Below are 12,101 nucleotides of genomic sequence, written 5' to 3' on the forward strand. Positions count from 1 at the left end.
AGAAGGGGGAGGAGAGAGGAGAAGGGGGAGGAGAGAGGAGAAGGGGGAGAAGGGGGAGGAGAGAGGAGAAGGGGGAGAAGGGGGAGGAGAGAGGAGAAGAGGGAGAAGGGGAGAGGAGAAGAGGGAGAAGGGGAGAGGAGAAGAGGGAGAAGGGGAGAGGAGAGAGGAGATGAGAGGAGAAGAAAGAAGGAGAAGACAGAGGAGAGAGGAGAGGATGGGAGGTGGGTAAAGAAGAGGACAGGGGAGGAGAGAATGATAGAGAGGAGGGGAGAGGTGATATAATTTGCTCCACCTTGTTGTCCTCAGATTCGGAGAAGTTGTCGGCAGACCCCAGCACTGTGCACAAGAAGATCGTCCTGTCTGAGCTGTGCACCAGGTTGTCGGTCAGCGACGTTCCTCAGAACTATCAGGAGAGTCCTCAGAGGTTTGTCAGCTGCTCCCAGCTCCTCTGTTCTCAGGGCTTCTCGCAGGGCGTCCATTACTGGGAGGTCCTTAAAGATGGAGGAAACTTTAGCGGGTTGGGTGTGGCCTATCAGAGAATAGCCCGTACCGGAGCAGAGAGCCGCCTGGGCCGCAACAAGGTGTCCTGGTGCATCGAGTGGTGTAACGGGAACCTGCAGGCCTGGCATGACGACAAGCAGACAGACCTCACCACCCCCAACACCAACAAATACGGGGTGCTCCTGAACTACGACCAGGGGTTTGTCTCTTTCTTCTGCATTGGCAAAAAGTTCAGTGAAATTTATAAGTTTCGGGCCAAGTTTACGGAGACGGTGTACCCGGCCTTCTGGATGTTCTCTAGTAAGACCGTCCTAGTCCTCAACGCATTCCAGACAGAGGCCACTCAGAGCAAGTGACATGTTCTGCTGTCTACCAGGGAGGGAGGGGGAGTCATGCTATAAAGCCATACATGGTACTAATCCAGAGTCACCTCTAGAGCTGCAGTCACATCCTGTCATGTACTCTAGTCACATCCTGAGCTGCACACATCCCTGATGTTCTGTAGCCAAGTTTCGTTGAGGACTTCTCTCATAGATGTAAAAAAAAAGGGAATCCCACATTGTTGAGTCATTGATAATTAATTCCCATGAAGCCCTGCACCTTCAGATGACCACGAGTCTTAGTGAGAAGCGTTGGGTGTGTGGTTTCTTGGGGGCTCGTCCGGGACGCCTTGGTCTCAGGACCTGCTCTTCAGCCACCACATACATTATTATATAACACGTATGAGGGCAGATCAGCCGCGCTTGGGCTTGTCTTCGGGAATCTGCCCCCTCGTGGTTGTCTCACATTTTGTCTCTTGGCTTATTTTTATGGTCAGGGACACGGCTTCGTTGGTTTGAGGCTTAGCATATGTAGGGTTAAGCTTAATTTAAGGATTTAGGTCTCACCTCTTCAGGGCTGGATTATGCGGATGCCGTATGGACCCGGCCCTTAGTCCCTGAGAGACAACCAGAATCTCTATGACTGGACACAGTCCCTCTGCCTCATGTCTTGGTCCCCAGCAATGGCTCGCGGGTTCCTTCTCTCCAAATCTTGCAGACTAGATGTCACTGGACTGAAATAGTGAGGACCACCATGCAATATGTCATGTTACACACTGGAGACCGCCCATGCCATATCTCTTATGGGATATTGTGGGGACCACCCATGTCATATCATTGTCATGTGACATAGTGGGGACCACCCATATCTTAAATATCATGTGACATAGTGGGGACCACCCATGTGATACCATTGTCATGTGACATAGTGGGGACCACCCATGTCATATCATTGTCATGTGACATAGTGGGGACGACCCATATCTTAAATATCATGTGACATAGTGGGGACCACCCATATCATATCTGTCATGTGACATAGTGGGGACCACCCATGTCATATCATTGTCATGTGACATAGTGGGGACCACCCATGTGATACCATTGTCATGTGACATAGTGGGGACCACCCATATCATATCATTGTCATGTGACATAGTGGGGACCACCCATATCATATCATTGCCATGTGACATAGTGGGGACCACCCATATCATATCATTGTCATGTGACATAGTGGGGACCACCCATATCATATCATTGTCATGTGACATAGTGGGGACCACCCATATCATATCATTGCCATGTGACATAGTGGGGACCACCCATGTGATACCATTGTCATGTGACATAGTGGGGACCACCCATATCATATCATAGTCATGTGACATAGTGGGGACCACCCATATCATAGTCATGTGACATAGTGGGGACCACCCATATCATAGTCATGTGACATAGTGGGGACCACCCATATCTTAAATATCATGTGACATAGTGGGGACCACCCATGTCATACCATTGTCATGTGACATAGTGGGGACCACCCATATCATATATGTCATGTTACATTGTGGGGACCACCCATATCATATATGTCATGTGACATAGTGGGGACCACCCATATCATATATGTCATGTGATATAGTGGGGACCACCCATATCATACATGTCATGTGACATAGTGGGGACCACCCATATCATACATGTCATGTGACATAGTGGGGACCACCCATATCATACATGTCATGTGACATAGTGGGGACCACCTACGTCATATCATTGTCACGTGACATAGTGGGGACCACCCATATCATATATGTCATGTGACATAGTGGAGACCCCCGTATCATATATGTCATGTGACATAGTGGAGACCGCCCATGTGATATCATAGTCATGTGACATAGTGGGGACCACCTACGTCATATCATTGTCACGTGACACAGTGGGGACCACCCATATCATATCATTGTCATGTGACATAGTGGGGACCACCCATATCATATCATAGTCATGTGACATAGTGGGGACCACCCATATCATAGTCATGTGACATAGTGGGGACCACCCATATCTTAAATATCATGTGACATAGTGGGGACCACCCATATCTTAAATATCATGTGACATAGTGGGGACCACCCATGTCATATCATTGTCATGTGACATAGTGGGGACCACCCATGTGATACCATTGTCATGTGACATAGTGGGGACCACCCATATCATATATGTCATGTGACATAGTGGAGACCACCCATATCATATATGCCATGTGACATAGTGGGGACCACCCATGTGATATCATTGTCATGTGACATAGTGGGGACCACCCATGTGATATCATTGTCATGTGACATAGTGGGGACCACCCATATCATATCATTGTCATGTGACATAGTGGGGACCACCCATATCATATCTGTCATGTGACATAGTGGGGACCACCCATGTGATATCATAGTCAGGTGACATAGTGGGGACCGCCCATATCTTATCTGTCATGTGACATAGTGGGGACCACCCATTTCATATATGTCATGTGACATATTGGAGACCGCCCATGTGATACCATTGTCATGTGACATAGTGGGGACCACCCATGTGATACCATTGTCATGTGACATAGTGGGGACCGCCCATATCATATCTGTCATGTGACATAGTGGAGACCGCCCATGTGATATCATTGTCATGTGACATAGTGGGGACCGCCCATGTGATATCATAGTCATGTGACATAGTGGGGACCGCCCATGTGATATCATAGTCATGTGACATATTGGAGACCACCCATGTGATATCATAGTCATGTGACATAGTGGGGACCGCCCATGTGATATCATTGTCATGTGACATAGTGGAGACCGCCCATGTGATATCATTGTCATGTGACATAGTGGAGACCGCCCATGTGATATCATAGTCATGTGACATAGTGGGGACCGCCCATGTGATATCATAGTCATGTGACACATTATTACACAGTTATTTAGGGGTGACTATTCCAGGGGACGGGAGGCGACATAACTGCGATGTAAGCGCCGGGCCGCAGATTCCTCGCAGCGATCGTCCTGATCCGCCTTTCATTGCGGCTATTGGGGAGATGCTGCAGCAGGAGAGGAATCCGCATGGGCCGCGCCATTCTCTAGCGTCCGCACCTGAGTTATATCAGACGCACCGCGCGCCGTCACTAAGCAACCACGAGACGCTACTCGGGGGGATTATACACGTCACCCCTCGCCTCAATCACAGGACACGGGCGCATGGACAGTAACCAGAGGCGGCTCCTCCCACTATAGGGACCACAGACCATCACATGTCACACACGTCATACTTCGCTGTCGGATATTTCAGCTTCCTCTATGACCTGTACATTAGTATGAAATCCGTGTGTGACATGTGATGGACTGGAGCGTGGTGGGACTGTGGTCCCTATAGTGGGAGGGGCCAACTCTGGTTACTGTCCATGCGCCCCTGTCCTGTGATTGAGGCGAGGGGTGACGTGTATAATCCCCCCCGGACGCCATCGGCATAGAGCTAGAGAATGGCGCAGCCACACACGTGATATGCTTACAGGAGGAGCCTGGTCGTGGTCTGTGGACGAGTCTGGTGGTCAATGACTCTTATCAGTCTCCCACAACCATTGGAGTTGACAGAGACGCTGTAAGAATGGGGCTGCATGGCTGACAGGACTCTATGGGGTACACGGCCTACTAATACTCAAGGGGAGGCCCGTGATAGGAAATAGGACCACCACAGACCACACATGGAGACAGATTTATAGGTAATACTAGCTGTATAAGGGATGTGTCTGGTCGTACTGGCTGTATACAGGATGTGTCTGGTAGTACTGGCTGTATACAGGATGTGTCTGGTAGTAGCTGGGCTGAGGTAGTACTGGCTGTATACAGGATGTGTCTGGTAGTACTGGCTGTATACAGGATGTGTCTGGTAGTAGCTGGGCTGAGGTAGTACTGGCTGTATACAGGATGTGTCTGGTAGTAGCTGGGCTGAGGTAGTACTGGCTGTATACAGGATGTGTCTGGTAGTAGCCGGGCTGAGGTAGTACTGGCTGTATACAGGATGTGTCTGGTAGTAGCGGGGCTGAGGTAGTACTGGCTGTATACAGGATGTGTCTGGTAGTAGCCGGGCTGAGGTAGTACTGGCTTTATATAGTATGTGTCTGGTAGTAGCTGGGCTGAGGTAGTACTGGCTGTATACAGGATGTGTCTGGTAGTAGCTGGGCTGAGGTAGTGCTGGCTGTATACAGGATGTGTCTGGTAGTAGCTGGGCTGAGGTAGTACTGGCTGTATACAGGATGTGTCTGGTAGTAGCCGGGCTGAGGTAGTACTGGCTGTATACAGGATGTGTCTGGTAGTAGCCGGGCTGAGGTAGTACTAGCTGTATATAGGATGTGTCTGGTAGTAGCCGGGCTGAGGTAGTACTGGCTGTATACAGGATGTGTCTGGTAGTAGCTGGGCTGAGGTAGTACTGGCTGTATATAGGATGTGTCTGGTAGTAGCTGGGCTGAGGTAGTACTGGCTGTATACAGGATGTGTCTGGTAGTAGCTGGGCTGAGGTAGTACTGGCTGTATATAGGATGTGTCTGGTAGTAGCCGGGCTGAGGTAGTACTGGCTGTATACAGGATGTGTCTGGTAGTAGCCGGGCTGAGGTAGTACTGGCTGTATATAGGATGTGTCTGGTAGTAGCTGGGCTGAGGTAGTACTGGCTGTATACAGGATGTGTCTGGTAGTAGCTGGGCTGAGGTAGTACTGGCTGTATACAGGATGTGTCTGGTAGTAGCCGGGCTGAGGTAGTACTGGCTGTATACAGGATGTGTCTGGTGGTACTGGCTGTATACAGGATGTGTCTGGTAGTAGCTGGGCTGAGGTAGTACTGGCTGTATATAGGATGTGTCTGGTAGTAGCCGGGCTGAGGTAGTACTGGCTGTATATAGGATGTGTCTGGTAGTAGCTGGGCTGAGGTAGTACTGGCTGTATACAGGATGTGTCTGGTAGTAGCCGGGCTGAGGTAGTACTGGCTGTATACAGGATGTGTCTGGTGGTACTGGCTGTATACAGGATGTGTCTGGTTGTAGCTGGGCTGAGGTAGTACTGGCTGTATATAGGATGTGTCTGGTAGTAGCCGGGCTGAGGTAGTACTGGCTGTATATAGGATGTGTCTGGTTGTAGCTGGGCTGAGGTAGTACTGGCTGTATACAGGATGTGTCTGGTAGTAGATGGGCTGAGGTAGTACTGGCTGTACACAGGATGTGTCTGGTAGTAGTTGGGCTGAGGTAGTACTGGCTGTATACAGGATGTGTCTGGTAGAAGCCAGGCTGAGGCAGTACTGGCTGTATACAGGATGTGTCTGGTAGTAGCCGGGCTGAGGTAGTACTGGCTGTATACAGGATGTGTCTGGTAGTAGCGGGGCTGAGGTAGTACTGGCTGTATACAGGATGTGTCTGGTTGTAGCTGGGCTGAGGTAGTACTGGCTGTATACAGGATGTGTCTGGTAGTAGCTGGGCTGAGGTAGTACTGGCTGTATACAGGATGTGTCTGGTAGTAGCTGGGCTGATGTAGTACTGGCTGTATACAGGATGTGTCTGGTAGTAGCCGGGCTGAGGTAGTACTGACTGTATACGGGATGTGTCTGGTAGTAGCAGGGCTGAGGTAGTACTGGCTGTATACAGGATGTGTCTGGTAGTAGCCGGGCTGAGGTAGTACTGGCTATATACAGGATGTGTCTGGTAGTAGCCGGGCTGAGGTAGTACTGGCTGTATACAGGATGTGTCTGGTAGTAGCTGGGCTGAGGTAGTACTGGCTATATACAGGATGTGTCTGGTAGTAGATGGGCTAAGGTAGTACTGGCTGTATACAAGATGTGTCTGGTAGTAGCTGGGCTGAGGTAGTACTGGCTGTATACAGGATGTGTCTGGTAGTAGCCGGGCTGAGGTAGTATTGGCTGTATACAGGATGTGTCTGGTAGTAGCCGGGCTGAGGTATTACTGGCTGTATACAGGATGTGTCTGGTAGTAGCTGGGCTGAGGTAGTACTGGCTGTATACAGGATGTGTCTGGTAGTAGTTGGGCTGAGGCAGTACTGGCTGTATACAGGATGTGTCTGGTAGTAGCTGGGCTGAGGTAGTACTGGCTGTATACAGGATGTGTCTGATAGTAGCTGGGCTGAGGTAGTACTAGCTGTATACAGGATGTGTCTGGTAGTACCTGGGCTGAGGTGGTACTGGCTGTATACAGGATGTGTCTGGTAGTAGCCGGGCTGAGGTAGTACTGGCTGTATACAGGATGTGTCTGGTAGTAGCTGGGCTGAGGTAGTACTGGCTGTATACAGGATGTGTCTGGTAGTAGCCGGGCTGAGGTAGTACTGGCTGTATACAGGATGTGTCTGGTTGTAGCAGGGCTGAGGTAGTACTGGCTGTATACAGGATGTGTCTGATAGTAGCGGGGCTGAGGTAGTACTGGCTGTATACAGGATGTGTCTGGTAGTAGCTGGGCTGAGGTAGTACTGGCTGTATACAGGATGTGTCTGGTAGTAGCCGGGCTGAGGTAGTACTGGCTGTATACGGGATGTGTCTGGTAGTAGCTGGGCTGAGGTAGTACTGGCTGTATACAGGATGTGTCTGGTAGTAGCTGGGCTGAGGTAGTACTGGCTGTATACAGGACGTGTCTGGTAGTAGCCGGGCTGAGGTAGTACTGACTGTATACGGGATGTGTCTGGTAGTAGCAGGGCTGAGGTAGTACTGGCTGTATACAGGATGTGTCTGGTAGTAGTTGGGCTGAGGTAGTACTGGCTGTATACAGGATGTGTCTGGTAGTAGCTGGGCTGAGGTAGTACTGGCTGTATACAGGATGTGTCTGGTAGTAGCTGGGCTGAGGTAGTACTGGCTGTATACAGGATGTGTCTGGTAGGAGCAGGGCTGAGGTAGTACTGGCTGTATACAGGATGTGTCTGGTAGTAGCTGGGCTGAGGTAGTACTGGCTGTATACAGGATGTGTCTGGTAGTAGCCGGGCTGAGGTAGTACTGGCTGTATACAGGATGTGTCTGGTAGTAGCTGGGCTGAGGTAGTACTGGCTGTATACAGGATGTGTCTGGTAGTACGGGCTGTATATAGGGTGTGTCTGGTAGCAAGGCTGAGGTAGTACTGGCTGTATACAGGATGTGTCTGGTAGTAGCCGGGCTGAGGTAGTACTGGCTGTATATAGGATGTGTCAGGTAGTAGCTGGGCTGAGGTAGTTCTGGCTGTATACAGGATGTGTCTGGTAGCAGGCCAGGCTAAGGTAGTACTGGCTGTATACAGGATGTGTCTGGTAGTAGCTGGGCTGAGGTGGTACTGGCTGTATATAGGGTGTGTCTGGTAGCAGGCCAGGCTAAGGTAGTACTGGCTGTATACAGGATGTGTCTGGTAGTAGCGAGGCTGAGGTAGTATTGGCTGTATACAGGATGTGTCTGGTAGTAGCCGGGCTGAGGTGGTACTGGCTGTATACAGGATGTGTCTGGTAGTACTGGCTGTATACAGGATGTGTCTGGTAGTAGCTGGCTGAGGTAGTACGGGCTGTATACAGGATGTGTCTGGTAGTAGCTGGCTGAGGTAGTACGGGCTGTATACAGGATGTGTCTGGTAGTAGCTGGCTGAGGTAGTACGGGCTGTATATAGGGTGTGTCTGGTAGCAGGCCAGGCTAAGGTAGGGCTAGATGGCAGAGGCCTAGATTGACCTCATTTAGACCCCAGGTTGTGGTACACAAGATATTCCCATAAATATGGGGCTGGATAAGAAGGTTCCAGGTTCTCTCTCACACCTAGAGAGTTCTGGATCAGCAGCCAATAACGATGCCCGCCTGCACATGTATGAAACAAAACCTAACCATGAATAGCCATAGGGTGGCAGCTATGCAGCATAATAGTCACGGTTTGGGGTTAGGTCTATTTGACCTTCTCCTGAGGACTTCAAGAAGCAGCCCAAGATTTGCCAGACAGAGGCAGTGGGCAGGGGCAGGGGTAGGCTGGTCAGGCTTGCCCATGTGAAACTACAGAGGTCAAAATTTTTGTAGTGCCCACTTTAGATTTGTTACATACCCCCCCCCGGAGAAAACTCAACCCCCGGCCTGAATAGCGATATGAGGGGACCACCAGCCGGCACCAGAAGGACATGCAGAAGGCAGAGGTCGCTGGTATTGTTCCTACCAATAGTTACCCTGTGATCCAGAGCAAAATCTCTAAGTAACTGGGGCAAGAATTTTCTGGAGTTTAAGCTTTAGGGGCATATGGGCATCATCCTGACTGGAGTATGAAGATTCTGTAGGTACCTGTGTAGAGCGTTGAGTCCATACATTGGGCGACCTACTTCTACAGCTGGGGGGACCTTGTTAGCCACAATAGGTGCCAGCAGGACCCCAGATGGCTAGGTCGCAGAAGGTTCCGGATGTCCCAATTCTCTATGGGCACCAGCTGCACCTCTGACCGGGTCAGGATTCTTTGCGGAGGATGGGACCAGGGGCAGGTGAAGGCCTCTATCTGCCTCCCGGGATGACAGTGGCCAGGGCATCCAGTGATATCAGTCACCGCAGGAGCCACGGCGCTGAGCGGGAAGGAGCGGCTGCGGTGGTGGCCACGAGTCTCCATTGGCTGCCGGTGGCTTTTGGTGTTGGAGGATTAACCAATGAGCAATCCAGGCGGAGAGCGGTCCCGCACCTGGTGGGGGGTCATGGCCGCCTCATCCACCCCCAACAGCTGTAAGAAGGGATGATGTGAGGATCCCTTGGACTATCAGGGGCTCCACTATTCCTGCTGTGTATGGGGGGAGTAGTAGTCCTGCCCCGTGGCCTGGAGATACCTTCATGGTCTGTGACTGCGGCTCTTCAGGTGATGACAAAGTTCATGTTGTGTAAAATATTAATGTTCCTAAATTATTATGTGATTATTATGTAATAGACAAAATGTACAAATAAAATCTGCACTGATCCGTGACCTGATCGCACGCCGCTGCATCCCGACCCATCCCCACTGCCACCCCCGATGACCCTCACTGCACCCCCGACACAACCTCCCTACCATCACCCCAACAAACCCTCTCTGCTCCCGTCACCCCATCACTGCTCCTTCATACCACATAGAGAGCATTAGGGCGATGAAGATATGAGGAAGAGGATGTTATGATACCTCAGTCCAGGTCAGCCGAGTAAAGTAAGAGGGGGACACGTGGGAACCCCCTGGGGCACTCCCAGTGTGGGTGTCAGGTCTGGGCTGATGGTACGCGGGAGGCCCTCGATGTTAGAGGCTTTATCCAGGGACTCACACTGGAGAAAGAAGATGAAGCAGCAGCTGTCTGGGTGGTAGAAGAAGTGCAGCTACATTTCCCTCTTGGTCAGGAGTCCTGTAGCAGTGTTCCGCAGGGCTGGGCATCTCTTGGTAGCAGGGGTGGGACTGGACATGAGTCCTGTAGTAGTGCTCCGCAGGGCTGGGCATCTCTTGGTAGCAGGGGTGGGACTGGACATGAGTCCTGTAGCAGTGCTCCGCTGGGCTGGGCATCTCTTGGGGGCAGGGGTGGGACTGGACATGAGTCTTGTAGCAGTGCTCCGCTGGGCTGGGCATCTCTTGGTGGCAGGAGTGGGACTGGACATGAGTCCTGTAGCAGTGCTCCGCAGGGCTGGGCATCTCATAGGGGCAGGGGTGGGACTGGACATGAGTCCTGTAGCAGTGGTTCGCAGGGCTGGGCATCTCTTGGGGGCAGGGGTGGGACTGGACATGAGTCCTGTAGCAGTGCTCCGCAGGGATGGGCATCTCTTGGTGGCAAGGGTGGGACTAGACATGAGTCCTGTAGCAGTGGTCCGCTGGGCATCTCTTGGTGGCAAGGGTGGGACTAGACATGAGTCCTGTAGCAGTGGTCCGCTGGGCATCTCTTGGGGGCAGGGGTGGGACTGGACATGAGTCCTGTAGCAGTGGTCCGCAGGGCTGGGCATCTCTTGGTGGCAGGAGTGGGACTGGACATGAGTCCTGTAGCAGTGGTCCGCTGGGCATCTCTTGGGGGCAGGGGTGGGACTGGACATGAGTCCTGTAGCAGTGGTCCGCAGGGCTGGGCATCTCTTGGTGGCAGGAGTGGGACTGGACATGAGTCCTGTAGCAGTGGTCCGCTGGGCATCTCTTGGTGGCAAGGGTGGGACTAGACATGAGTCCTGTAGCATTGCTCCGCAGGGATGGGCATCTCTTGGTGGCAGGGGTGGGACTGGACATGAGTCCTGTAGCAGTGCTCCGCAGGGATGGGCGTCTCTTGGTGGCAGGAGTGGGACTGGACATGAGTCCTGTAGCAGTGCTCTGCAGGGATGGGCATCTCTTGGTGGCAGGAGTGGGACTGGACATGAGTCCTGTAGCAGTGGTCCGCTGGGCATCTCTTGGTGGCAGGGGTGGGACTGGACATGAGTCCTGTAGCAGTGGTCCGCTGGGCATCTCTTGGGGGCAGGGGTGGGACTGGACATGAGTCCTGTAGCAGTGGTCCGCAGGGCTGGGCATCTCTTGGTGGCAGTGGTGGGACTGGACATAAGTCCTGTAGCAGTGCTCCGCAGGGATGGGCGTCTCTTGGTAGCAGGAGTGGGACTGGACATGAGTCCTGTAGCAGTGGTCCGCTGGGCATCTCTTGGGGGCAGGGGTGGGACTGGACATGAGTCCTGTAGCAGTGGTCCGCTGGGCATCTCTTGGTGGCAGGGGTGGGACTGGACATGAGTCCTGTAGCAGTGGTCCACAGGGCTGGGCATCTCTTGGTGGCAGGAGTGGGACTGGACATGAGTCCTGTAGCAGTGGTCCACAGTGCTGGGCATCTCTTGGTGGCAGGAGTGGGACTGGACATGAGTCCTGTAACAGTGGTCCGCAGGGCTGGGCATCTCTTGGGGGCAGGGGTGGGACTGGACATGAGTCTTGTAGCAGTGCTCCGCAGGGATGGGCATCTCTTGGTGGCAGGGGCGGGACTGGACATGAGTCTTGTAGCAGTGCTCCGCAGGGCTGGGCATCTCTTGGGGGCAGGGGTGGGACTGGACATGAGTCTTGTAGCAGTGCTCCGCTGGGCTGGGCATCTCTTGGGGGCTGGGGTGAGACTGGACATGAGTCCTGTAGCAGTGCTCCGCAGGATTGGGCATCTCTTGGTGGCAGGAGTGGGACTGGACATGAGTCTTGTAGCAGTGCTCCGCTGGGCTGGGCATCTCTTGGGGGCTGGGGTGGGACTGGACATGAGTCTTGTGGCAGTGCTCCGCAGGGCTGGGCATCT

General features: G+C 52.5%; 1 protein-coding gene and 1 long non-coding RNA gene across 2 annotated transcripts; both read left to right on the top strand.

Annotated features, from left to right (window-relative positions):
- Window positions 1-138: 138 nt before the first annotated feature.
- Window positions 139-3,639, top strand: RNF135 (ring finger protein 135). The gene is made up of 2 exons (XM_072131542.1): window positions 139-221; window positions 307-3,639. Exons 1-2 carry the CDS (start codon window positions 170-172, stop codon window positions 855-857), a joined length of 603 nt encoding a protein of 200 aa, XP_071987643.1. The 5' UTR covers window positions 139-169; the 3' UTR covers window positions 858-3,639.
- Window positions 3,640-5,465: 1,826 nt separating this feature from the next.
- On the top strand, window positions 5,466-9,819 carry LOC140106903 (uncharacterized). The gene is made up of 2 exons (XR_011850898.1): window positions 5,466-7,581; window positions 8,438-9,819. It is a non-coding gene; the product is annotated as an uncharacterized lncRNA (long non-coding RNA).
- Window positions 9,820-12,101: the final 2,282 nt, after the last annotated feature.

Source organism: Engystomops pustulosus, unplaced genomic scaffold (genome assembly GCF_040894005.1).
Source record: "Engystomops pustulosus unplaced genomic scaffold, aEngPut4.maternal MAT_SCAFFOLD_86, whole genome shotgun sequence".
NCBI lineage: Eukaryota > Metazoa > Chordata > Amphibia > Anura > Leptodactylidae > Engystomops > Engystomops pustulosus.

Coding starts and splice junctions, on each gene's coding strand:
- RNF135 (XM_072131542.1), top strand. CDS start 170: ATGAGAGGAGAAGAAAGAAGGAGAAGACAGAGGAGAGAGGAGAGGATG. Junction 222..306: donor GAGAGAGGAGAGGATGGGAG/GTGGGTAAAGAA, acceptor TGTTGTCCTCAG/ATTCGGAGAAGTTGTCGGCA.